Here is a 27,101-nt window from a genome sequence, read left to right as displayed (position 1 = left end):
GAGAACTCAAATACGAATGCCACTTGAGGGGTAGACCCTACTGATCGGTTCAGAATGGAGCTGGATAAAATTTGACCAAAAAGGATATAAATCTGTTTTTCAGTGTTTGTGACACTGTATGATTATTTGAGAGCAGTTAAGAACTTGCTGATGTGCATGTTGTGTATGCAGAAGTGACCTGTTGTGGCCCTGCCATATGTGTTGTGTTTGTCAGAGGGACACGTTGAATCCCTGCCATATGTCTTCAGTTTGTTGGAGAGACCTGTTGAGTCCCTGGCGTACGTGCTGTGTTTGCAAAGTAGTCTGATGTGTACCCGCCAAAAGTGTTGTGTTGGCCAAGTGACCTGTTGCGTTCTTGTCTATTGCCTTGTGTTGGTCAAAGTAGGCTATTAGGTCCATACCAAAAGTGTTGTTTTGGCCAGGTGACTTTTTGAATCGTGGCCAAATTTGTTTCGCTCGTCTGAGTGACCTGCTGAGTCCCTGCTGCATGTGTCATGATGGCTGAAACTGATGTTACGGACCTGCCATACATTGTGTTTGTCACAGCAGTATGTTACCTCAGCTGTTCCGAAGAATCCACCCTGCTGCATTCAATGGGACTGTGACTGCCCATCAGGCATAATGCAGGTTCAGATGTACATCTTGAGCACATCGACACTGGGTGTTTTATATGTATCACAGCACCAGTCTGAGTGGAAAATTGTCAACTGAAATCTCACAAGGCAGAAACTTTATCCATAGACCTATGGTGTTTAATGTGGTTTGCATCAGATTTCTAAAAGAAATACATTATTGAATGCTAGTTTCTTTTAACAGATATGGATAGCCACTTGGAATAAAGAGCTTGCCTTGAAGAAGACTGAGATCTGCATTTCTTTTTTTTTGTTTTTAAAGGTTGTGACAGTAATTAGCAACAGTATATGTTTTTTACTTCGGACTATCTGTGACCTTACAGAGGTATGGCAGTGGAGGGATGATCAAGACATCATAAAAAACAGTTCTTAGGTGTCAGGGAAATTAATCATTCCTTCCAAACACCACAAACCAGAAATCAATCTCTACCCCAGGGAAAGCTGAAATAAAATCTGGGCACCTGAATTTTCCTAAGCAGGAGTGTCACTGTCATTATATAATCAGAATAATCCCTAGGTCATTACTGCTGGTCCTGGAGGACTGCAGTGTCATCAGCTTTTCATTATATCTGAGCACTTAAGTAGTTGATTGGTTCAATTACAGAAATAATTCATTCACTTTAGCCCTCTCTCGTAATATTGAGGTCATTAGTTGTTTAAAGAGACTTGAAAACTGCAGTGCTCGAGGGCCTAGAGTGAAGACCTATGGTCTTAACATATAAAATTTAGTAATGGGCCAGATGCAGAAAAAAGCATTTAGTTCCATATTTCTCATCTTTCTTGATGAGGGAGCAAGTCGATGGCAGTGGGATGTAATTGTAATAAGCTCCAGAAGGTCATCTCTCAGCTTTGTATTTGTTGAGTCTGACAGCTTGCAGAAACCACAGCCTTCATGGGTTGTATTAACTGAGGTGCTGTGTATGCTCCTTACCATACCCCAGTATTACCCTACTCAGGAATTCACAGTTGTAGCAAGCACCTATCACTGAATCATGACACAGTCACATCCATCTCCAAGGTCACTAGAGGATGCACGTTCACCCGGTTCTTTGCTCAGAGCCATTAGACAGCTGCTTTATCCGATCAAAGGAATAATTCAGAGTCCACTGAAGGGATCTTAGCAGTTCCATATACAGTCATGCACCGCTTTACGACATTTCGCTTAATGACTGACCGCATATATGACAGTGGTCCTATAAGATTATAATGGAGCCGAAAAATTCTTATCGACTGGTGACACGTTGTAGCCGCCGTAATGTCGTAGCGCAACGTGTTACTCGTGTTGTGCTGATGGTGGTGGCGCTGGTGTAAACAAACCTCTTGCGCTGCCAGTCATATAAAAGTGTGGCACATACAATTATGTACAGTACATAATACTTGATAATGGTAATAAACGTCTATGTTACTGGTTTATGTATTTACTATAATATAGTTTTTATCATTATTTTACAGTGTACTCTTTCTACTTATAAAAAAATGTTTACTGTGAAACAGTATGCTGTGTTATGCTGGCAGCAGCGTCATAAATCTCATGTTACCACCTCTCTTGACTGTATCGAGGCTATACCATCTAGGTTTGTATAAGTACTCTCTGATGTTTGCACAACAACAAAATCGCCAAACAATGAATTACTCAGAATGTGTCCCCGTTGTTAAGCGATGCATATCTGTAGTTGTTTGTTTAAGTAGCAAGCAAGCAGAAACAGGGGGGGCGTGGTGGTGCAGTGGGTTGGACCAGGTCCTGCTCTCCGGTGGGTCTGGGGTTCGAGTCCCGCTTAGGGTGCCTTGCGACGGACTGGCGCCCCGTCCTGGGTGTGTCCCCTCCCCCTCCGGCCTTACGCCCTGTGTTACCGGGTAGGCTCCGGTTCCCCGCGACCCCATATGGGACAAGCGGTTCAGGAGATGTGTGTGTGTGTGTGTGTGTGTGTGTGTGTAAGCAGAAACACACACACTGTCTGAAACCACTTGTTCCAAGCAGGGTCATGGCAAACCAGAGCCTAACCCAGCAACACATGCCACAGGGCTGGAGGGGGAGGGGACACAGCCAGGATGGGACACCAGTCTGCCACATGGCACCCCAAGCAGGACTCAAACCCCAGACCCACCACACAGGAGGCCCAAGTCAAATCCACTGTGCCATGTGTCCGTGTTGTGACACAGACCTTTTGTTGCAAAATTATCTATGTAATAATAAAATTGCTTTTGGAGTTTGATCTGTGATCTGTGACCACTCCACCCAACCTTTGTGCAAACTCACCTCCTGTTCCTTAGCTGAAAGGCCAAACAAAACATTAGCACTTTGTGCCATCATGTTCTTGAAGAGCTCAAGCAGTAGCAGTTTAGTAAATCAAAGCAAAACATGTCTAAATTTCTTGAGTTTGCCTGTTTTCCCATTTGTTACTGTAGCACGAATACTTAAGTTGTCCTCGTTCAAATTATCTTGTTTGATTTGTAAAAGCTCTGTTGTGAGCCCATGTCTGTCAGACTCTTTGGAAACAAAACAGTCATCACGAAGAAAAGATCTTTCCAGTTAAAATGTACCTCTGTCTGCTGAAGAACACTGCTCTTTGTGTGTGTATGTATATATGTTTGTTTTGTTTGCAAGTAGCACTGCTGTCTCACAGCGCCTGGGTGGTGCAAGAGGACGTGGGTTCGATAGCTGCTCAGTCTGTGTGGAGTTTGCATGTTGTCCCCGTGTCTGTGTGGGTTTCCTCCCACAGTCCACAGACGTGCTGTTGAGGTTCACCCATAGTGTGTGAGTGACAGAGAGAGTGTTTCACTGATGTATGGATGAGTGACCCATTGTAAGTAGTGTATCTAGCAGTGTAAGTTACCATGGTGAATAAGGTGTGTGGGCTGATAACACTACATAGAGTTCATTGGAAGTTACTTTGGAGAAAAGTGTCTGCTAAATAAATAAATGTAAATGTTTCTGAACCATGTTGCACTTGAAAGTAGAAGTAGGTGATTGAGTTTCACAGGTTGAATTAATTAGACATCGAATCAGCCTTCCTGAAGGCCTGTGTTTGTATGGATCATAAACAGAATAAAAGAATATCAGTGATGTGCGCTCTGATGAGGATCCAGTTTCGGATCCCCGCTGCGCTTCCCTAAGCTATCTTCGGTGAGAAGGCCACGGGAACATAAATTGACCTGTCTTCCCTCGGGTGGGTCAGATAGATGGATTTTTCCTGACTGCCCATTGCTCACAGTGACACCAGTAGACAGTTGGATGCCTACTGATATCGGGGATAAATTCCACCTAGTGGCCTGCAGTTGAATTCAAGCAAGTTGTAAAACTTCTAGCCTATAGAGTGTAAAGAAGTAGGTGGATCACAGCAAGCACTTTAGAGGAAGTGTGTGCCGCCTGTGTTCACCCTTCCCAAGTTGGCGTGGGTGTTGAGGATAAAATGCAAAAAAAAGAACATGGATTGAGCCAAGAGACATAAAGCATTAGAGTCTAAGATAGTGAGAGATGGTGTACGAGGTACACAGAGGGAGAGAGAGGGAGAAAGAGAGAGATAGAAGGAGAAAGGAGCAGCAGGAGGTCTATGAGATTGTTCACCCCTGGCATCAGAGCAAACATTAAGTAAACTGAAGAGGAAAGATATACTCAGCAAGTAGCTACTTGTACCCTGACAGTTTTATTAGAGTTTTTAACAGAACATAAAAGCAAGTAGAGTGCAGAGATGAAGGAGCTGTCTTTGTGACCTAGAAGTTTGTTGAATAACTCTTACATCTCTGTGATCCACTTAATTTCCAGTTGTTACACTTTCAGTTTTAAGTTATAAATAAGTAATTGCTGCTAATGTAAATAATAAATAATTTAACCAATCACGTAAAGGACTGCGGTGGGCTCTTCTATTTACCCATCAGCACTCAGCAGCTGAGTTCCTCTTTGAAATGTTATTCGGAGTCCACAACAATTTTGCTCATTAACTGTCTATTGGTGGATTTCATAGCTCATTATAAAAGGTTTATTTCCCAACAAATTGTCTGTACAGCAGCGCTTGACACCATGGCCTCCACAAAGTGTGTGTGATATTTCATTAAACATGAGTTTCATTCCATGGACTCTCGGGAATCCAAGCGACAGATGTAGGATCTCATTGTATTGCAGCTGCCCATATGGTGTCACATTCCCGCTGACCCGTTGGGACTCTCCCCTGCCTACATGTAGGATTGATTTGGACATTTATCAGCACCTTGGCGGCAGAAAGACGGCTCTAACCCTTTTCCAGCTCATTTGAAGAAGTGTTAATTTAGATGAGAAGTAAATGGCTTCTCAGGAATGATGGAGTTTGTTGTCCACCGAAGCAGCATGCTGCTCACTGTTGTTCCCCCTACCTGAGAGGAAACCTAAACTCTGCCACGACAAATGACTTCACTGGCTCAGCTCCACATGGATGCATTAACACTGTTTGGCAACTGGCAGCTTTTGCATGCAGGTCATTCACAACACCTCAGCGCAAGGAATACGATCAAAACTGGCAGCAACATTACAGACATGTATATTAAAACGGACATGTGCCAAATGCGGTGCTCCAGAGGAAGTGGTCAGATATGTTGGGGTAGCTGGTAGAATAGTGGTCAGAGCTGCTGCATTTACGCCCACAGGTTCAAGTCTCCCCTCCAGCTGTAGTACCCCTGAGCAAGGTACTTACCCTAAATTGCTCTAGTAAAATTACACGGCTGGATAAATGGGTAAATAATTGTAACTTGTTCTGGAGAAAAGTGTTTGCTAAATGTTCATCTACATCTTCTTCAGTGGCATATACTGTTCATCACTCACTTTTGCAGGTGTGCGGAGAAGCCCTGCACCATCAAGCCACAGATGCACAGGGGTAAAGGCACGGGACGCATTCCCGGAAGGCTGCATCTTAAAACCTTTCAAGGCAGGCTGCTATTTTGCCCTTTGGCATGGTTCTGAACACAAATATCACAACTTTGTAAATGGACATAGTGAGTCAGTGGTTCTGGTTAAAGGGGCCACTAAGTAGCTCTGTGATATGAACAGAGTGCTGCTGTCCTGAATTCAGGAAAATGGGGAGACCCTGGCAGTCCTGGACTCACCTCCTCACTGTGGGACCCCACTGGCGTACCCTGAACGTGCCCCCTATCTTCGACAGGCACTCTATCACACAGCGTGTGTCTGCTGCCCAGGGAGAACGGGAAATTATCCGTGGCAACCTTGACCAGGGTTACATCCACTGGAGAAAATTTAAACAGAATCAGACTTTGGTTTTTTATCTTCTCCTTTGTTCAAGTAACAATTGGAAAATCCATGTTCCACCTTAGCATGTGTTTGCTTATTTGGAAGGGCAGAAGCTTTCTTGTTGTGCAATAATTTAGAAAGATTTATTTTTAAGAACTTAGAAAGATAACCCTATATTTTCAGCTGAACAAGGCTGTGGTTCTTAAGTTTGGCCGCTCACGGCATCTTTTCATCAAGTGACATTTGAACGCAGATTATAGACACGTGTCTTCTTGTCGTGTTGCGCTGCAGTTAGATGGGAAAGCGTCCAAAAGGATTTAAGGAGCATGGCAGAGAACATTTTTAGAAAAATGACAACTAATTACATCTATAATAATAAACATTATTTGTTTCCTCATGAACTATTAATCTTTCAGAGCTACTGGTACTGCAGAAGATCTATAGAAGCCTGAAAATCTCTTTATCATGTGTATTTTTCACTATAAATGGTTCCTGCCAGAATAGCTGCTGTTTGTCGGCAGTTCAGGTAGCAATGTGTGTCCAATTAAAACTGAATCATCCACACTGTGACAACATACCCAACGCTTAGGCAAATGTGGTCAAAGCATACTTCCCAGTGACAGACAGCTACAACAGATAGTGAAAAGATCCGACTTATTAAGCTGTGGTGTGCACACTTGCTGCGTCACCTGTTCATTTGCAAGGTGCAAATATAGAAGACATGCAGCTTGTACTCAGGTAAAATTGTTGTACAGGCAGGGCATGACAGTTTTCCAGCTTTTTATCCATGAATCCTTGTTACATTGTTCTCTCAAAGTCTCTTTGGTTGTGTTAGGGTTTTGGAAGAGGCTCCAGGGTTATGTTTTTGTGCAACAGTTTTTCAGCCGCTCTGAGCATGCCTGAGTGTTCATTGATACACCAGGTTGCTTTTGTTTAAGGTTTCTTCATTTGTGTCACTGAGTACTCGCAATAGCCTGGCTGTTCACTGTAATCTGAGGGTCTTTGAAAGCTGCTGCACCGACGACGGTCATGTAACGCACATTTACAGATATGAAACGAATTGTCGGCTGCTTCCGCGCAGCATTGAAGTCGCTAGAAGAAAGAACTGCCTGCTCCCTTATTTTAGTTGTATTCATCGTTTCTCTTGTCAGTGGCTGAAATAATGAATTCCGTACTGATGAATTGTGTAAGAAAACGGCTCCGTCTGAGTTTATCGGTTTTTACACAATGAAGCTGTTGTGTGTAATTTAAAATCTTTTTAGTTCATTTATCTTTACAATGACAATAAAGACCTGCATTTCTGAGCGCTGTCAGTGACTAAGTCAGCCGGTTCGCCACTGTTTACCATTTACACATTTTAACAGGAACTAACAGCATATTTGCCTTGCTTGGTGGACATATAAGCAATGGGCTGCTGTAGGATTCACGAAGCCTATGCGCTTCTGTGCTGCGTCTCCATCGTTTGCAATGGTTCTGGTGTTTGAGACCTTCTGCTGTTACAGATACACTTCTGCCTTGCCTTTCATGAGTTTTAGAGTAGTCTGAGAATAGGAATAACTTACTGCATCGTTTACATTTTACATTTGCTTTTATTCATTTAGCAGATGCTTTTCTCCAAAGTGATGTACATCTCCGAGAACAATACAAAAAGTGCATAATAGTAATAGAAGGAGACACGTGGTTTTTGAGTACAGTCAATTTCTCACAGTCCACCGTATAAAGCAGTGTAAATTACGCAATGTCACGCCCCCGGGATCAAGCCGAGCGACCGCACCTGCGGCTTGTTAACCCGGTCAGGTATAAAGGGAGCTCCGATTCTTGCAAACACCTCCCTTCATGGAGTTGCAGTATCAGCGTTTACTCCTTGCCTTAGTCTCTGCTTCGTGTTCTGATCTCCTGGCTTCTGACCCTCGCGTGTTCGCCTGACTACTGAGTCTTGCTTCGCCCGTTTACCGATGTCTGCGCCTCGAACGACCCTCGCCTGTCCCTGACCGCTGTTTTCGTCTGTCCCAGCGATCCCCTCCTGAAATAAAGCCGACCCGCACTTGGCCTATTACCTTACCTCCTGTCTCCGGCCCGTCTGTCTGACACACAAGCAGCTGCATATAGAGTTTTTTTAACAGATAATATAGTACAAATTTATTAAGTACGTAGGAGATCAGGAGAGAAGTGAGTCTGAAAGAGATGTTTCGTGACCTTTCTACAATGTTGACAAAAACTCTGCGGTTCTAAATCATCTGTAGCGCATTCTGGGGTATGCCAGGATTGTGTCCAAACGTTGCATAGAATTAGCAATTGTCCTGCATAGAATCTAGATGCAATGTAGGACTTTTCTAGCTGCCCCATGTCCTTTTGTCTCTCTCCTGGCAGTGTATCCATCTCTTTCTATGTCTGTTGTGTCTGTGGGACCAGCAGGGTCATTGCTCTTCCTCTAAACTGATGAAGATTTATCCTTCATTGCTTTTCCCATCTGCCCTCCAAAAAGTATATTGCAGATATTTATTTGTAGAGGTGAACTGAGTTCCTCTTACTGGCTTGACCAGATGGTGATGGGGGGTGGGGGTGCCAGTGCAGGGGGATGTTTGCCTGCCACTTTGTCCCTGACCACATGGACACAAGTTCCTCTTCCACAATCGCCCCTATTTCTCAATGGCTGTCTCACAGGCTTATGTGCAATGAAAACATTTCTTCCTCGGAAGGTTAAGATGTTACATAATGCATCACTTAGTTGCTGTTTCTCTATCCAATTCCTTGTGCCAGAAGAGCGGCGCCAAAAGCCTGGACTCCTCAGTGCGGATTTAAAAATGAAAAAATGAGTGGTCCACTAACAAAAGGAAGTATAATTACAGGTAATGATAGTACCAGAAATACATGTTCAAAGCCTTGTAGCCTGAGCTGCATTTCTTCCATAAATGAGCTCTATTCTCCTATCTTAGTTAGGTCTTTTGGCTCATTGGCTTTACTCTGTTCGCTCTTTAGCCTCTTCCCATAAGCAAAAGTGTTTTGTGAGCTGTCACTCCTTGTGTGAAGTTACGCTTTCTTCAGTGTTCATTATCCTACAGCAGCTTTAGAGATACAGGAACCTGGTGATTCCGTTAAGGCGCTGTATGATGTCAGTCACCACACTTCTAGACAAAACCTCATTTGTATCACCTCTTTTCTCTTCAGGTTGTCATGCTGTCCCACAGCTGATGGCTGGATCATGTGTGAAAATGCTGTTTTTCCTCCATAGACAGGGAGCAACAAAGAGAGAAACACAGATAATCTCACATGATGGGAAAATGGCTAATGAATTCACCTCCACCAGCTTCACTATCAGTACAGTGAAAGCATCATTACACAGAGGTCTGGGAAACAGAGTGAAAAAGGGAAGTGTTTATTTGTTTTGCTTAGCAGACCTATCACACAGTATATCGTACAGTTTTTTTCATCGTAGCTGATTCTGTCTTGCTATGAATACATTGGCTGGCCCATCTTGGGGTTGGATCCGGTTGGTAACTACTCCAGCTCCTCCAGCAGTTATGAGGTCTGTGCTCCAAAGGGACCTAATTGGCTGCCACTCATCACTTACATATGTTCCATTCTCTTTTCAGCAGTGTCGCATTACACCGCAGCCTGTCAGAATCAGATGTTTCTCCATCTATCTCTACTCTTTGGGGGTTGGGGGAAGTTCGAGGGGGGGGGGCTCCATCATGCTCCCCTGGGCAGAGATGGAAAACCAGCGGCAGATGTAAAGTGCCAGCAAGATTCAGGGCCACACAGTCACATGGTCACATATTGCTGCACGAACAGGCAATCCACTGGAAAAAGACTCCACTCTCTGTCCTACGCCACCCTCCCCTCTTCACCCCCTCAGTTCAGCCCTATCAGCACAGATGACCTGCCAAAAAGCTGCGATGAGATTGCAAGCCATGTCTAGTGGGCTTCTTTTTTCTGCTTACCTTCAATACAATATTTTGGTGGAAGTGTTTCCTTCAGTTACCTTGGCAACAGGCTCTGTCACAACTAAGGTGGGGCAGTGACTCTTATTCACCATTAGAGTTCTAAACAAGACCTAACTGTGCAACCCCAAACATGTCTTTGAACAAAGAACTCCTATATCTGTTTTGTGAATTTCTTCTAAAATTGTTTCCTCTTAGAAATAAAACTTCACTTTTGTGCCTCATTGTCCCAACAGGTGCCCTACGTGAAGGTTGCCCCTGAGGACATCCTGAAGGTGCATTTTCCCCGTTTTACCACTCTGGACTTGCGGCCCACCAACACTGACGTCAGCCTGGCTGTGGCTGGCCTCCTCAGCTTCTTCAACAGCACCACGGCGTGTCTGATCTGCACCCGGTCTGACTGTGAGCATGCCACAGCCTTCTCTTGTCCCGCTCACCTGTTTGCGAATGCCTGAGTGCCTTCAAACACCTCACATACTTCTGTTGTATCTCCCTTTACATTCTCCACACACCTGTTTGTCAAAAAATGTCCACCTGTCTGTAAATGTCCCACAAACCTACCCTTGGACTCTTGTCCATCCATACCTTTGTGCACATCCCTTTCACTGATAACAGCATTTGAGTGTCAATCAAGTTCTCATTACTAGCCAAGTACCACAGCTGGGTTGACTTATACATTTTCTAATTAATTCTATTGTAATTTTAATGTTCTTTTACTGGTTTATAGGAACTCTAACCATGTGCTAATAAGAAATTGAGACTTACTGGAAGTTAAATTCCCCCCCCGTTATATTCTATACTACATGGTTTTCCCAGTCTGTCTGAAACCGCTTGTCCCATATGGGGTCACAGGGAGCCAGAGCCTAACCCAGCAACACAGGGCATGAGGGGGAGAGGACACACCCAGGACAGGACACCAATGTGTCACAAGGCACCCCCAGCAGGACTCGAACCCCAGACCTGCTGGAGAGCAGGACCCGGTCAAACCCACTGCACCACCGCACACCCCCTTACGTGGTTTTGAGTTTGCTCAAATTCAGTTCTTCTTCCTTCTCTACTTGTCATCGTCCTCCTCACTCCAGTTCTTTACCTCTTTTCCTGAAGCCAGCACAATTCAATGTCCGCATGCAGCTGCTTCAGCTGTCTTCTGGCGCTGTGATAGAAGTAAAAGAATGGATGAATAGATCAAACTCAGACAACCCAGAGAAGAAAACATAAGTCTAAACACTGAAAGCATCGATAAATCTACTTAGTGCTGATACTCTGGTCTATATAGATCTTAAGGATTTTTTTTATTTTGGCAGAAGATTAATTTTCAGGTGTCTTGAGTTTCTGTCATGCACGAGGCAATAAGGACACATTGTGCTCCCAAGCCACACTGACCCTTGCCTCTGTCCAACTTTCTCCTTAATCAGCTTGGGGCTTTGAAGTGTCACAGCTTCTGAGTCCAGACAAGGGCAGACACAGGAGCAGTTAGCACCTCCAAAGAGGAGGTGAACTTTTCTGGGAGCTGGTGATACAGTTCTACCTATTTTGGGCTATATTTTAGCATCTCTTATATACATTCATTCAAGATACACGGGACAAGATGTTATAGCCCATACGTATTCATCAACGGCTGTGCACAAAGACCCAGTCCAACCAACATAAAGCCGCAGAGACCATCCAGCGTACCCAACAGACATCTCCATGACCCGAGACCAAGAACATTCTCCAACAAACCCACCAACCAAACCAACACACCCACCAACTAAACCAACAAACCAGAATTAAACTAAATTATTTCTTTCTGCCAGAGCCTCATGAAAAAATTGTTACACATTTATTGCACTGTCGTCTGGCAAGTTAAGGCTGAAATGTCAGTATTGATCATTAACTTTCTACAGCTGAACACCTCTGTGCAGGCCATTAATCTGTCTCGTCTGTGGGGCTGTTCTGGATGACTGGTCTGCTCTACTTGTCTCAGTGACTGGCTTTGGTGATTAGCCTGGGTAACTGGTCTGTAGGACTGGTCTGGATAACTGCTCTGGATAAGTGGTCCGGATGTTTGATCTGGTTCACTGGTCTTGGTGAATTGTCCAAATGTCTGGTCTGTGGGACTGGTCTGAGCACTTGACCCAGATAAGTGGTCTGGAGTAACTCACTAAGTTTCCATTGTGGCTGCTAAGCACAGGCTTGTACCAAAGGGCCTACAAGCAGCCTACAGGTGCCTGTATCCCTTGAACCTGGATTCTTCACTGTTAGGGAGACTTGGGTTGGATTACAGTGTCGGATACTGACAGGGCTGGTAGCAATTGTCCCATAGCACGACCCCATCAGTGCAGCTGTGTGAAAGGCCTATGACAGCCCCAGGTGCTGTTGCTGCGATAGCCAGATCTGGCCTCATTAATCACATGCTGTATGACAGCCCCGTTGGAGCGCCTGTGAACAGCGCGTATTTTTTAACCGTCGCTCTGGAAGCAAGAATGAGGCCCTTTAGAGTGGCCTATTCTGGAGTTGGACCTGTACCTGGAAGGTTCAATTCCCAGGAAGGGGCAACAGTGGGGGAACTTGAATGTATACAACAAACACTAAGCTGTATATATAGGTGAAAATGAGAAGCTAACAACTAAATAAGAACTATAACAACATACCTCATCAATGGGTGTGCTGATTCCTCCAGCTCTGGGACACATGAACTACTATTTAAAGGGGAATCCCCTATGATGGTTAAAAACAGAGATTTCCTCATTTGGGGTATGCCATCAGGCTCCTTCACCTCTGGCCATCAGTCCACTCCATCTCCTATAGGCCACAGCAGAGCTGGTGCAGAGTTATGTTGGGTTTTTACCCCACACACTCACTCCTGTCTGTCTACCTTATTCACAGATCTCATGTTCTTCTGGAACTCGGCAATTAGTGCTTGCGCTGATTCGGCGGTTCGCTTTACACTTGGAAATGTCATCTGTTACCTGCAATTAAATGCTGCTGGAAAAAAGCACTTTTCCTCTAACATCTCAAAAAAATGTCAAGTGCTCCACAAAGAGAAGTACCAGTTAGTTAGGTGGATAATGATTTAATTCAGGACCATTTTTAAGGATTCCGTTGATGTCTGTCTCTAACTTGGATCGCACTCATGTGTTCTCATTTTTAAATTCTTTAGCAAGCCCTGTGTCTTTCAAGAAAAGAAATGAATTAATATAGTACAAGTTTGTATTTTCAGGAAAATTACAGAATGAGATGACGTTTGAAATCTTGCACATTCAAAGGTGCATCCTTTTCAAGCTTTGACAGATGGTGAGAAAGAGGAGGTACAAAGGTGTTAGAAATAAGGCAGATATGTAAGCTGAGCATTATTTATTCTGTGGGATCTCTGCAGTTGTTTATTGAAATTGATCTATGCATGGGGTTTGTTTCATGTTAATGAGCGCACAAGCTGTTACATTGCAACTCTAGGTTAAAAACCTCCCCACCCAAGTGCATTAGAACACACAGAGAACGCAGATGTCGCACCCTTTTCATATTTGTACTCGTGGACTAGTAACAGATTTGAAACATAGGCTTAGTTTCTTCCTGAACGCAAGAGGGCCGTAAACTGACTGGCCTTGTGTCATGTAATATGGCAGCCAGGGAGGCAGTTTGAATACCGCAGAGAACGTGGGTGAAATAGAAGCCAGTATGCATCTCTTGTACAGAATGCTAGAGCATGCTACCTAATGGAATATGCCATGTATGAAATTGCATGTGATGTGATGCAAGGTGCAATGTACTGGCAACATTGTGAATCTTACATAAAGTGGTGTGTAACTCAACGTAACAGTAGACATGACCCGCACGCTTGGATTTTCTACAGTTATTACCTCAGGCAGTTCCAGAGATTTGTAACAAAATAAATATTATAGAAAGACTGTCCTCCTTGTGTCTTTCGTTCCTCCTGTGTCACCGAAGTCTGAGCTCTTGGGAGTATTTTCCAAAGATCTGCACATAACCTTTCTTTTCTCTGATGTTTATTCTCCAGCGAGCGCAACATGGACTGTGCAGTCACATAGCAAAGAAGGCTATGTTGTCAGAGTGTAGCAGCTGGCAGGCTCTGCTTCTTCTCCAGGGTTCACAAAGTGGGCTGCGTTCCAAAACTTGCAAATTGTGTCCTTTCCTACTCCTTCGCATCCGCTGTGACCTGAAAGTCAGTAACGTCGCCATAGTGACAATCATCCCAACACTTTGGAAGGCATAAATGAAACAAGACATTTCCTCGGTGCTTTCCCAAGCATGGGATGCATGGATATATCCTCATACAGTAGCGTTTTCTAGGATCTCTGACATAATCTCACCCTCTGCCTACCCACCTGTAGGAGTGTTTTTCCTTATAGCAAACCTTTAATGTATGTGAAAGCACAAACATTAAATATGGTATTCTAAGCCTTGTGCATAATGTAAAATACGGGTTAACTTTGAGAAAATTGGTCAAGATGAAGTATGCTGCAAGAAAGGGTGTATTATAACACCATCATTATAAGAAACTAACAATTTCAGAGATTTGTTCAGCAGGCTATTTTGCTGGAACAGTTTAGACATCCACAGACACAACTGAGAATACTTAAACTAGTCATATGTCAGCAATTAGATTTCCACATTTGTTTCATTCCACTCAAAAAAACTGATAAAAGTTGGACCTATTTTCTGCAAAATGTCATGCAGACTTTTGATCAGATCTGAACAAGTAGTAGATTCCATCTACTTTACTTCATTCAGTACCACAACTCATTTTTCTCTGTTTCCTTTCATACAGTTTCCATCCTTCCATTCTTCTCTCTTCCCCATCACTTGAGTACATCGCATGGAGGAAGAAAAAGTGATAAAACAATGTGTGGACTCATCTTTTTAAATTCTGGCATCCAACCGTCATCTGCTGGAGACAAGAAGTTGCTCAGTACTTAGTGGCCCGCCAGCTATATGCTGAAATAATTTCTGTCAGTTTTTGTGTCAACAGAAACTTTGGGGGAAACTATCGAGCACACTTTAACTCTGCTAAACTTTGTTATTCAAATTTTTTAACTGTCAGAGTTGCTGAGGTGTTTTTCAGTGACTTTTTATCTCTGTTTTTTGGACAATGCTTTCACGACAAGTGGAGATCAGATGGTCTGTAACGTTAGAGTAACTTGTTTCAGATCAGTGATATTTCTGTTCTTCTTTACATAAAGGGCAATACACCTATTTTAACACTCCACTAACATTAATTTATTATTCGATTAACAGTTTGTGTCCTCGGATGGTCTTCTCCCTGAATAACAGGCTTGCTGAACCTGGAGCGGCTTTTGCGTGAGTTCCTAATCTCCAAGGAGACACTGTCAGTGCGCATGTTGGATGACAGCCAGGACCCCACACCGCTCCTCAAAGAGATTCGCGATGACAAGACTGCTACCATCATCGTGGATGCCAACTCCACCATGTCCCACATCATCCTGGAGCGAGTGAGTTTCTCTTAATGACGCCGTACATGCACCTCATTGCAAAGACGTAGCTATTACTGAAATGTCATCATGACCACTTCATTCAGAAGAAGGTTACGCTTTCCTCATGATGTCATCATTCTCACATCATTACAGGGATCGGTTCTTGTTATAACTTCATGTAGAGTGTCTATTCACAGTATTCTCACTCCATAGTCTTTTTCACATTCACATTTCAACAGTATGAAATCATGATGTATTTAACTGAAAATTTTTGCTACTCAGCAACACGAAGTACAGGTGGTCCATGATTTACAGCGGTTCGACTTGTGATTTTTTTTTACTTTACAATGGTGAGCTGGCAATACACATTCAGTAGACGCCGTACTTCGAATTTTGATTTTTGATTTTTTCCCTGGCAAGCGATACTCGGAGCGATACTCTCTCACGATGTTGGGCAGCGACAGCGATCCGCATCTCCCATTCTGTGATACAGAGGTGTGTATTAGGTGTTTTAAATGTATTTTTGACTTACGACATTTTTAACTTATGATTGCTTTCAGGGAACGTAACCCCATCGTAAATCGGGGACCACCTGTACTCTAACGTAAAAGTGAAAAAATATACATTTTTCTAAATGAATTAAAAATAAAAAACAAAATAATTGACTGCTTAAATATTCACCCTCTTGCTTTGACCCACCTAAGTTACATATGGAGTAACTAACTTCCTCTCCAACTCATATAATTACTTGACTGGAGTCCACCTGCATGCAGTTGAGGTGTTGCTCATGATTTCAGAATAATACACCAGTGTCTGGGAACTTCTCCACTTAGTGCATTTCCAATGAGACACACCATGAAGACTAAGGAACGTTCCAAGCATATCAAAGTTCTTGTAAAACACCAGTTAAGGCAAAAAGAATAAGAATAATATAGCATAAAGCACAGTGGAGTCCATAATTAAAAAATTTAGAAAGACTGAATCTGCCCAGAACTAGCCATTCTCCGAACTGAGTAAAAGAACACTGTAGTAAGGCCGGCCACCAAGAGGCCTACAGCAAGACTAAAGGAGTTAGCAAACACACGTCATAAATCTGGCTTGTATGGAAGAGTGTCGAGAACAAAACGTTTGTTGAAAAACTCATATCACATGTGAGACACTATAATGTGGAGGAAGATTTTGAGCCTCCATGTTAAGGACTATGTCTGGTGCAAGCTTGGCACACCACATCACAATGAGAACACCTTCCCTACAGTGAAGCATGGTGGTGGCAGCATCATGCTTTGGGAATATGAGAAAACTGAAAAAAATAGATGGAGCAATGCATAGAGATCAGTACAAAAAATCCTGGAGAAAACGTACTGAGATTTTGAAGACAATTCATCTTCCAACAGGACAGTGACCAAAAATATACACCAAAAGCCAAACTGGAGTGGTTTAAAACCCAAAAGGTTAATGTCTCGGAGTGGCCCAGTCAAAGCCCAGACCTCAATCCAATTGAGAGTCTCCAGAGTGACTTAAAAATTGCTGTTCACAAATGGTCTCCATCCACTTTGATATAGCTTGAGCAATTTTGCTGAGAAGAATGGGCAAAAATTCCACTGTCAGGATGTGTAGTGCTGAGAGATATTTACCAGAAGAGACTCACAGCTGTAATTGCTACCAAGCAGTTAACTCAGGGTGCAGGTGGAGGTGAATACTTATCCATTCCTTTATTTTCTTTTTTAAGTTATTATTAAAATGTCTGGATTTTTATATATATTTTTTTTATTATGGAGTACTTTGTGTTGTTGAGTGGAAAAATTCTGTTAAATACATCATGGTTCCATCCTGTAACACAATGAAATATAAATTAGTCCAAGGGGAGTGAATTCTTTTTATAGGCACTGTAATTATAAGGGTTATCTGCTCACTTGTGATGTTGTCATGTCCATTTCATGCGTGAGGTTTTTTGTGACTCCGTTGTGTCCATCTTGTTCATCACATGGTAAGTATGTCCTTAATTTCAGCAAGTTTACATATCAGAGGGTATTACATATCATGTCTGTTATGTAAAATTGTTTGATGTCATCATTTCATAAAATTTAATTTCATGTCATTAAATGGACTTCAAAACAAGGTTCAAACTTTATTAAAAACAGTACATCATTCATAAATTTCATTTGTTTTTTATAATATATTGTTTATGAATATTAATGAATACATTCAAATGAATTTGAGCCTTAACCAAGTCATAATTGTTTGTTTGCAAATTTAGCAGCTTATTGTTTATTTTTACATTTCAAATAAATCATGTTGATACTGAAGAAGTGCTTGAAGATACTTGACCGGCCACAGATATCCAGCCAAACAGGTCTTCATTTCAGTAGACAGCTCAAATAGACTTTGCTTCCTGAACAATTTTTCTGAAAGCTTTTTTATTCAATTCTACAGTAAAATATGAGGGTAAAAATGCAAAATAGGTGACTGCACTCATCCTGCTTCTTTTGAGCACCTATATAGTAGCCTTTTTCTTCCTAGAAGCATTAAAAAGCTTGATTGCAAATTTGCACTTAATGCAAATTAAATGCAAGAATTTGGGTACATGTTGAATAGCTTATTGAATGTGGTCAAAGAAGAAAGATAAGTACGTATTCTGCATACTCCTGTTTGTGTTTACATACATGTATATAAGAACCATTGTTTAAGGGCATACACTTTCAGAAGTGTTCTACTTTAGCACAATCCTCCAAAACGGAATTTTTAGTGTGCTGTATTTTACATACTTTAACAAAGTGTTTTTAGAGTTATCTTTTATTTGCAGTAAACCTCAATCCTTTTATCAGTCTCTATGTTGACTATTATTTGCATAAAAGGTGATAGGACTGAAGAGCAGAGAGATTTTAAATTAATGACCAAGTTGACCCCTTTTTTGGCTGGAGAAATGAGAGGATGGGGAACAAACTCAGACTCCTCGTTTGAAAAACATTGATTAAATCTTCAGGTCATAGCACCAGTAAAATGGTGAAAAATAGCAGGAACCAGTGTTCTTATTAAGTAACATCAAGTTTTTTGCCAAAAAAGGGAAATAATGGATGTAGTTCTGCAGGAAGTGGCATTGGTGCACAGCACTTTGGGAAAGTGACGTATAGTGCATCAAACTGCCTGGTGGTTTAGGTATTGTTCAAATCCTACAACTGAGCTGTTTTTCTTCTTATAGGGAAAAAAAACTGCTGAAGTCTTAAAGTTTTTAAATGTTTCTGTCACAATATTCACCTAAACAGAGAATAAACTTAAAATTATAACCAATGGATAAAGCATCTGTTAAATAGCTGGATACATTAATGTAACCATGTAATCTGGGGATAAAGCTACTGTCTGAAAACCATCCTTATCTTTTTCTTCTTGCTCTTCATGTGTCACCACACAACTTTGGTCATATTCCCAGTTTCATGCCTTCTTCTCAATTTTTTTCCCAAATACACCCAAGTCTTTTTTTTATCACTTGTTTTAACTCTATCTTTCCTACTGGTTTTCCTACCCCATCTGTCTGCCTGTGCAGACCTGGACAGACTGAAGGACTCTGGTGCAGTCCCAGGTCATTCCTCTTTTGTGTGGTTGCCATGGAAACCACAGGGTAGCCAGTGACGGTTTTCATCCTTTGCAGGAAATTGCACTGCTCACAGTCTCAGTCTATCCCTTCCCTTTCCCCTTTCACCTTTTGGCAAAGGGCTGCAGAAAAAGGGTTCTGGATTCTGCTCACAATCATTCTCTTCACAAGCAGTGTGCTGAAGTCCTTTTCTTACCTTTACACCACTGTGATCTGCTAGCAGCCTTATCAAGAATATCTAATTACTTAGTTTTAGAACACAGAACTCCCTATGGCAAACATAATACAAACTTCTGTTACCAAATTACCTTCTGTAGGCTATGAAAATGACATCATAATGGCCAGAAATTATGTATATGGCATAATGACTCTGAGATGAAGAGTATTAGCAAGGAGTCACACCATCTGGATGAAGGGGTGGAGTCATTTGGGGGTAAATGAATGTACAGTTATGCCCTCCATCTCTGCCCTGGGACCCTAAGCATTTCTGCCCATTATGGTTCTGCTTAAAGTATGAGAGTCATAATGAGAGACTGAGAGGGAAAGATTCAGGTGTCTTATGCCTGAAACAAACAGCTTAGCAAGATGTTGAGACCTTGAAGAAGCTGGGCATTTTAGACCTCAGTAGTGGAATATCCAAATTTGTTCACAGATCACAGCCAGAGTCAAGCAAAATCATGGAACTAACTGGTACCAGTGCTCCATTAAAAGTTTCAATAAATAAATAAGACTTTAATTAAGGTGAATTGATTAAGGTATTGATTGTAGATTATAAGGTTAGGAGATAAATGAAGGGATTGGGTGGGCATGTTGATAATGCAAAATAGTGAGGAAGGCTTGTATACCTAAAATACGTATTGTTGTTCATTTTTAGTGCCTACATATTTCCAAAAAGCACAGAAATAGCCCTACCTGTATAAGGTCCTCCTGTCAAATCAGGCCATGGTGATTTTTATGTACTCTCCTTCATGAGAACTTCCCTTTTGGGCTGTCTCACAGACGTTTTTGAGGGGACAAAAAAGAAATTTTCTTTTCATGTAATTTAATCAAATCTTCAGAGCACCTGCTCCATGGTGCTGAGACACAGTGCTACAGGAAGTCTTCCGCTTTCCTGCTCCAGAGTGATCCCAGTGTTTTGAGGTGTTCCAGCTGTGTGTTATCAGCAAACAGGTTTGATCGGAAGGTGTGATTGCCTGCGAGGTGGAGCAGAGCTGAAAAACATATAGCTGATTACCTTTAACCCTGACCAGGTTGTGCCTTTACCAGTGTGTTACACTGTGTAATTCTTCTCTCTCTCTCTCTCTCTCCTCTCCCACTATTCATCTTCCCTCAGGCCTCAGGTTTAGGGATGCTCTCTGTCTACTACACCTACATCTTCACCTCACTGGTAAGGAGACGTGACCTGATGCTTTCTGATGGGCACAAATGATATTGGTACCATTTCACACTGACTGCATTGTAGAAGTTGCTCACATGGATGGTTGCTAAAAAGTTGATGGGTACATAACATGAGCCCAGTGTGGGGCAGGGTGCTCAGTGATCGAACGTTGAATGTTGCTGAATGATTGATTCTCCCATCGATGGAGCGGAAATGGGTGGGGATAACGGATCGCTGCCCTCTGTTTTCCCAGGATCTGTGGCTTTGTCCCTAAGGAACAATGCTTATTCTAATCATTCCCTTACACAGATTATACTGTGCAGGTAATCAGTGCTTTTTAGAATTATGTAAATTTGCGCAAACAACAAACATAATGTCCTTCAGCATGTTTTTCTAAAACAAACATGAGGTGCCCACATTATGGGTTTCCGAATGAATGCTTTATATGTGTCTGCCAGTTATGAGAATGGAGGCCCTACAAACCCTCTCCTCCCTCAGTTGCAGCTTTCCTTCTGTAAATTACAATCGACTGCACACGCATATCCTGCATCTACATCCTGTTCCTGCAGTGCCATTAATGTTGTATGTAAAGTGATTTGTTTTCAAAGAAGCAGCATGTTCCATTTTTTCCCCCTCCTCAAAGCAATTAGGACATTAGGCAAATGAAGGAGTGAATCAGCACCCTGTCACTTATTATACATCCCACGCAGCAGTGAGTAATGAGCTCCCCTGTACACAGGGTCAGAGTGTCTCTTTGTATGGAGAGATGTATGGCTAGGTGTGCTTTTGAATATGCAAGCTGGAGCTGCCACACTTCTCCAATTCCTCTGTCCCGCTCTTCCTTCGTATGCAGCCCGGCAGGCAGGATCCTCCTCTCTTCCCTAACACACGGACGTTACTTCAGGCATGGTTTCAGCTGCTGCGTGCCAGGTCCTGCTTTTAGATTTATGGGGCTGCTCCGGGTCCGTCCCCCAGACCCACGGCAAGAGTAGGGCCACTTTAAGAAATGAAAGCATCTCCCTGGTAGCGGTGCTGCCGAAGCGGACGTTTGTCAGGGCTGCCAGGAGCAGAGAAAAGAGCACCCTGTGACAAGCAGTGCTGCAGAAACTGAGGAATTGTCACTCTTGTGTCCCGCTTCCTGTCCTTGTCGAACGACCTGCCTTGATTTGTTTCTAAAGTCATTCTGATTTAATTTACTTTATTATTTAGGAATGATTTAATTTTTCCCTTGTGTAAGTAGACAGCCCGTGCATACGTTAATGGATATTAGGGTATTACTGCATGAGGTGATATGACAGTGCTGCAGAATAACGCCTTGAATGCTGTATGGCTGGGACATTGTGTGTGTGTGTGTGTGTGTGTGTGTGTGTGTGTAAGGACCTTTTTTACACTTCATCTCCTGTGCTTATGGTCTACAGGAGAGGCGTCAACCTATGTGCAAAAACTAGTTGACACACATGTGACTTTTCACGATGCAGACCTATGCCATCAAGAGGTGCTAGGGTGTCACAACTTGTGAGTGACTCCCGACCCTCATCTGTGGTCTTGTGATCAGGCCTGCAGGCTGATGACTTTGAAGGGCAAGGAGATGTCCTTGCAGTCTGCTACCTTGGAGGTGTTTTGTCCTCCTCCCTCCCTCCCCTCCTCGCTGATGGCACTGTGTCGCCCCATGGTTCCTCCTCTTCCTCCCGGTGACCGTGTCCATGTGGAGGGCTAATCTCAGGCGCGTGTTGGTGAACCAGATGCCTCGCCATTTGTGCGCATAATTCGTTTCTTCATGTCGCGTTGGGTCATCCATCAAAGGAAAGACTCTAGGGAAGGCTTGTGCGCACGATCGCTCTGTCCACTGCCTTTTGATTTTTTCAGTCAGTGTTTACTTTTTCCGGAGAGCGTGTTTGTTTTGTTTCCTCGGTTCTTTGTTTTTGAATGGATTTTTTCAGGGATTCACAGATTGATGGATGTAGTGGCGCATGTTGGGGGAAATGGCTGCCATATTTCTGCACCTGTCAGACCAGAGAACGCCTGAGCTCCACCAAGAACTGCGAGTAACCTTTGGTGAGTGGAGCCCCCTGCTGGTATTTGAGAAAATCCAGTATTAAGAAATTTTGCAGTTATATTTTAGCCTCATGCGAGCGCATGTTGATGGCTTGCAAGGTCTCTCTGCTGAGTCAGCACTGCCCAGTTGTGCTCTGCCCACTCCGCTGTCTTGATGTTAAAGGTTCCTCTCATGGGAGCCATGCCGGTGCATGCAGCTGCAGGATATGCTGTGCTCAGGTTGTTCAGTAGTCTGAGCGTGAGCCAGTGGAAAGAACTTAAGGGAGGAAAGTGGCTCCATTTAAAGGATCATCGTTTTCTTGGTTAGGTTGTGCCTTTATGTCTTGGATGGGATTGACTCAAACGCTGTCTATGTACTTGACAGCCGTGCTGCACCGTCTGTGGTCGCAGTTATACGTCGTCTTCAAATTCTGTACCGCACAGCAGAGGTAAACAAATCACATCCAGTCAGCTGTGTTCCATCATCAGTCAAAAAGGAACCCAAATGTCATTTGTGGGCTACTTCAACAAGAGATCGTGCTTTAATCCGTCTGTTTCAGCTGTAACATGGACAGCTGATGCGTTGTGCCCATCGCTTGGTGGTATTTGCATGTCTGTCCCCTTTCTGTTGCACTGCCAAGGATCCACGATTCCTCTTGCAGGGTCTATTGTGCCACATCACTGCCATCCCCTGGTTCCAGACCCTCCTACACTTTCTGACCTGTGTGGTGTCTCTACTTTCTCTACTCCACAGTCTGCTGATGTGTCCTGCCTTCCACCCACTGAGCTCTGATTCAATGGAGGACTGTAATCATGTATGAAATTGTTCCAAAGTGTCAATGGGAGCTAATGAGTCACAAAATCATGGGTCTATCTCATAACCATTACACTTGTATGCTGAATAACAATTAAGCATGATTTACGTGACGATTCTTTTGCAACTCAGGCACATTTCGTATGAGGCGTCTTAATAATGGCTGGCAATTTGAAATTGCTTAGTTGCATTTTAATTATAGGTATCACTTGTCAGACAGCTAAATTGTTACCAAGTTCCTGTGTATCTTTCATTTAGTCAAAGTGAAATACTTTGCTCAGACCTTGTTATTTATCTGTGAAAAGACATTTTTTTTAAAGCAAAGTGGCCAGTGCCCTACATGTTGAAGGTAAGGGTAAGTGCCACTGAGCCAAAATCAACTCATGGCCATCACTTGAGGTTTTCTTGGAAAGGCACGGTACAGGAGTTCATTATCATTGCCTTTTTCTGGCCATGTATTCAGGCTGTTGGGAGGAAACCCACCAAAACAGCATCTGCTGCACCACTGTGCCACTACCAAATGTCGAACAGTTGGAAAACAAGGTTGAACTTTGGGAATTCAACAGAAAAAAAGACATTATTAACATAGTTAGATGACTTTAATTAAAATTCATTTAATTAGTACATGGAGAAAGGTAAAATTATTGTTATTAATTTAGCTGACTTTTCTCCACAGCAGCTTAAAATGTTAAGGTACTTAGAGAGATTTACCTATTTGTTTGGCAGGGAAGATTTTACTGGAGCAATTCAACGTAAGTACCTTGTTCAAGGGTACTACAGCGAGAGCAGGGTTTGAACTTGGGTCACACAAGTGGAAGGTAGCAGCTCAAACTGCAGTGGTACTTTCTGGCTAAAGCTAATTATTTCAATGGGTACCAGTGCAAATTGTTGCAGCTGAAGCACATTGATAGTTCTTACAGGCATTGTTTTCATTATTTCCATGATCAGAAGCAGATGCATGGATGTTGTCATGAATCTGGTGGATAGCTGTATGATTGCAATGTCCAGATGCTCATGGAACAAACCAAACTCTGGCCATCGTCTCCACTTTTTACTGCAAGGACTCGCTTTACCATATATGTAGAACATTAGTTGAGCTCATGAGCAATTTGTGTCTATATGTTTAGAGGCAGGGTCTGAAACTCAAGAGGCTGTGTAATAAAAAGACAGTTTAATTAATTTATAGTGTGGGAGAAATCATATTTGGCTCCCAGGTTCATTGCTTTGTAATAAGTACCCTGCAACTGCTGCTTTCATGAGCCGGGACTTTACTTCTGTACCTCAGATGTCTTGTTGCTGACAAAACCAATACTTTTCCAATGAGTGCAAAGTTTTTGGAATGCTGCAGTGATCTCAGTTCATATTACCTTGAAATCACTGGACTGACCTGCTAATCTGGTGATAATCATGTGAGTAGTGTGAGAGAAAGGCTTGCAAAAGGTTTAATCAGCTGGGTAACCAAATAGAAACGTATGCAAAATTGTGTGCGTGTCTGTCTTTTTTAAATTTAATTTAAAATGCATTAAAATTGCAAGCAATGAAGGCAAAATCAGTTTATTCTCAATGACAGTAGAAATGAGTTGATGTGACATGAGAACATAAGTGATTACATTGATACTGATTGCTTTTGGTTTTCCATTGTAAGAAAGGAATAGAAGCACAAAGAGTCAAAACAGACATCTTCTGGTCACAATTGAGCCCTCTCTGTGACATGATACTCCTTTCCTGAGTCCTGCCTTGATGGCTTATGGTCCATTTTCCTTCCAAATGCCTTGCAGCTGCCTTCAAGAGCAGATGAATATTTAAACTCTCTACCCCTCCAGCTCCTCTCTTAGACGCTGAGAGCTACACTTTCGTCCAAAGAGCTGGCTAATCAGTTATCAGTGGCAGGACTGTCCCTCTCTAGTGTTGAGAAGCTTCTGCTGGTGTTCTGTGTGCCAAAACCCTGATGCTTGTGGAGAGGTGGTTCTTCACTGACCTTGACTGAAATCTAAGCTGTTTAGAAATGGGGTCAAAATAGAATCCTTTTAGCGTCATCATCTGCAGTGCGTAGGCTTTTCGTTTTAAAGCTGACATTTTCTTGCAACATTTTCAAATGTTAAAATGTTTTCAGTAAAAAACCAACTTTAATTTACCTGATATTTACTGTGACGTGTTAAGTTGTCATTACAGTACAATCAGTGTGTTAAACTCAGACAACCAGGTATCCTGATATACGGTGTTCTACCTATGTACTGTATTTGTTATGCTGATTACATGCAGTTTATATAGATTTGTTTTCTTTAGACTATTCTGTTTTCATTAACTAACTTTTTTATGCTCCCCCACACACAAAAATAAATGGTTTGAGCCATAGTGTGGAATGACAGGGCGTTAATTCAGACTGTGGCGATCAATAGAGAACGCTCAGGTCTCAAAAATGAGAGTCCTTTGAATTGACACTAAAATCAATTAATCTGCTCCTCACCTCTGCCTCTGGGGAACATTTTCTCATGCATCACATTACCCCAAATTTTCTGAAGGGACCATAAATACATGAAAGTCATACATCATTAAAATACTGATCTGACATTCATGCATTAATAAAAATGATGTTTTAGCACAGAAACCTTTATGTTCCCATCCTTGGTCATGGCGGTAATTACAACAGTCACTAGTTACAGAAAGTTGTGTGAAATTACTTTATTGTACATGGTTTCCAAGTGTTGCAAGGAGGACATCAGGTGTTAAGCCCTCTGCAGATACCTTTTACTTTGTAGTCTAATGTATGACTGTGTTTTACAGTTTTGGATGCCTGCTATTTATTTCCTGAATGGCCTGTTATTGTTGTGTATCTGGGGAATAATGTTATGAAAAATGAATTTAAAAGGGGTCATTTATCTCCAAGCCTCTACAGAAAAGGGCAGCCAGGGTTGATTTATACACTTGCATAACAAATTAAAACAAAAGGCACACTGTGCAATACCAGCATGTCTGATAAACATTCAGGGGAGCCTGGATGTGTGTGAAGCGGCAGTAGAAACAGGATAAGCCTGGACAGGTTTAAACATGTCAAATGAATAATCTGATGAGGCAAAAGCAATATACATTTTAACTGTTTTGAGAATTTTTTTAAACTCTTTCTTAATCAAAAAGGGCTGTTCAGCATTGACTGTGCAGGGGAGTTTGTTTTCAAGTGTCATAACTGAAATGATGGTGTGATAAACACTGAGCTGATAAACCATTGATCTGACATGCTATAATTCTTTTAAACATACTAATTCAGTTATTATGGGTTTTTGCCTGTGCTGCAGTGTGATTACAATCTCAAATAAATACTCAAAGGTCTGCAGACAGAAGCACTGTGTTATGACGTTGTTTTCCCCAGTTCTCAGTCAAGACAGCAATGAATAACCAGCAGGAAACATTTGCATCTAGACTAAATTTTCATGGAGGTTGAGATGAGCATGAAAAGATGTGAAGTACACAATTGTGTTTGAGCATTTAAACTATTACGGTTAAATGACTGTTACAGCACTTCAAGAATCCATAGCTAAAATGCATTAAGCTCAGTTACCACAAAATTCAAAAATGATGAAATCATGCAAAGGGGGTGCGGTGGCACAGTGGGTTGGACCGCAGTCCTACTCTCCAGTGGGTCTGGGGTTTGAGTCCCGCTTGGGGTGCCTTGTGACGGACTGGCGTCCCGTCCTGGGTGTGTCCCCTTCCCTCTCCGGCCTTACGCCCTGTGTTGCTGGGTAGGCTCCGGTTCCCCGTGACCCCGTAAGGGACAAGCGGTTCTGAAAGTGTGTGTGTGTGTGTGTGTGTGAAATCATGCACACATTTTTCTAGAAAATCAATTTAGGAAATATTTAAACCTGTATTTCAAGGCTTGACGTGTATATTTGAAACAATTTTCTGTATTCTTTTTCATGATTTTTAAAGTGCTAAGTTCTTTCCACTGCACACATGCTGTGGACAACGACTACAAGTACAGCCTCCAAGGGGCAAGAAGAGCAGAGTATTGGGTGATACTGCTGTGATCTCTTCTCTCTTAATGCTTTAATACAGTCCTGACAAAAGTTTT

At 42.4% G+C, this 27,101-nt stretch overlaps 1 protein-coding gene across 5 annotated transcripts in view; it reads left to right on the top strand.

Annotated features, from left to right (window-relative positions):
- Nucleotides 1-27,101, top strand: part of grik4 (glutamate receptor, ionotropic, kainate 4) — a 148,538-nt gene that overhangs the window by 95,989 nt on the left and 25,448 nt on the right. For 4 of the 5 annotated variants that reach the window (XM_029255441.1, XM_029255443.1, XM_029255444.1 and 1 more), the window contains exons 7-8: nt 10,025-10,190; nt 15,060-15,238. In XM_029255441.1, coding sequence (XP_029111274.1) covers nt 10,025-10,190; nt 15,060-15,238 — 345 coding nt within the window. Of the gene's footprint in view, nt 1-10,024; nt 10,191-15,059; nt 15,239-20,142; nt 20,197-27,101 lie in introns of all 5 variants that reach the window. The other variant, XM_029255445.1, reaches the window with a different exon arrangement.

The sequence above is a fragment of the Scleropages formosus genome, chromosome 10 (genome assembly GCF_900964775.1).
Source record: "Scleropages formosus chromosome 10, fSclFor1.1, whole genome shotgun sequence".
Lineage (NCBI taxonomy): Eukaryota > Metazoa > Chordata > Actinopteri > Osteoglossiformes > Osteoglossidae > Scleropages > Scleropages formosus.
This window is presented reverse-complemented; position numbering and strand designations above follow the sequence as displayed.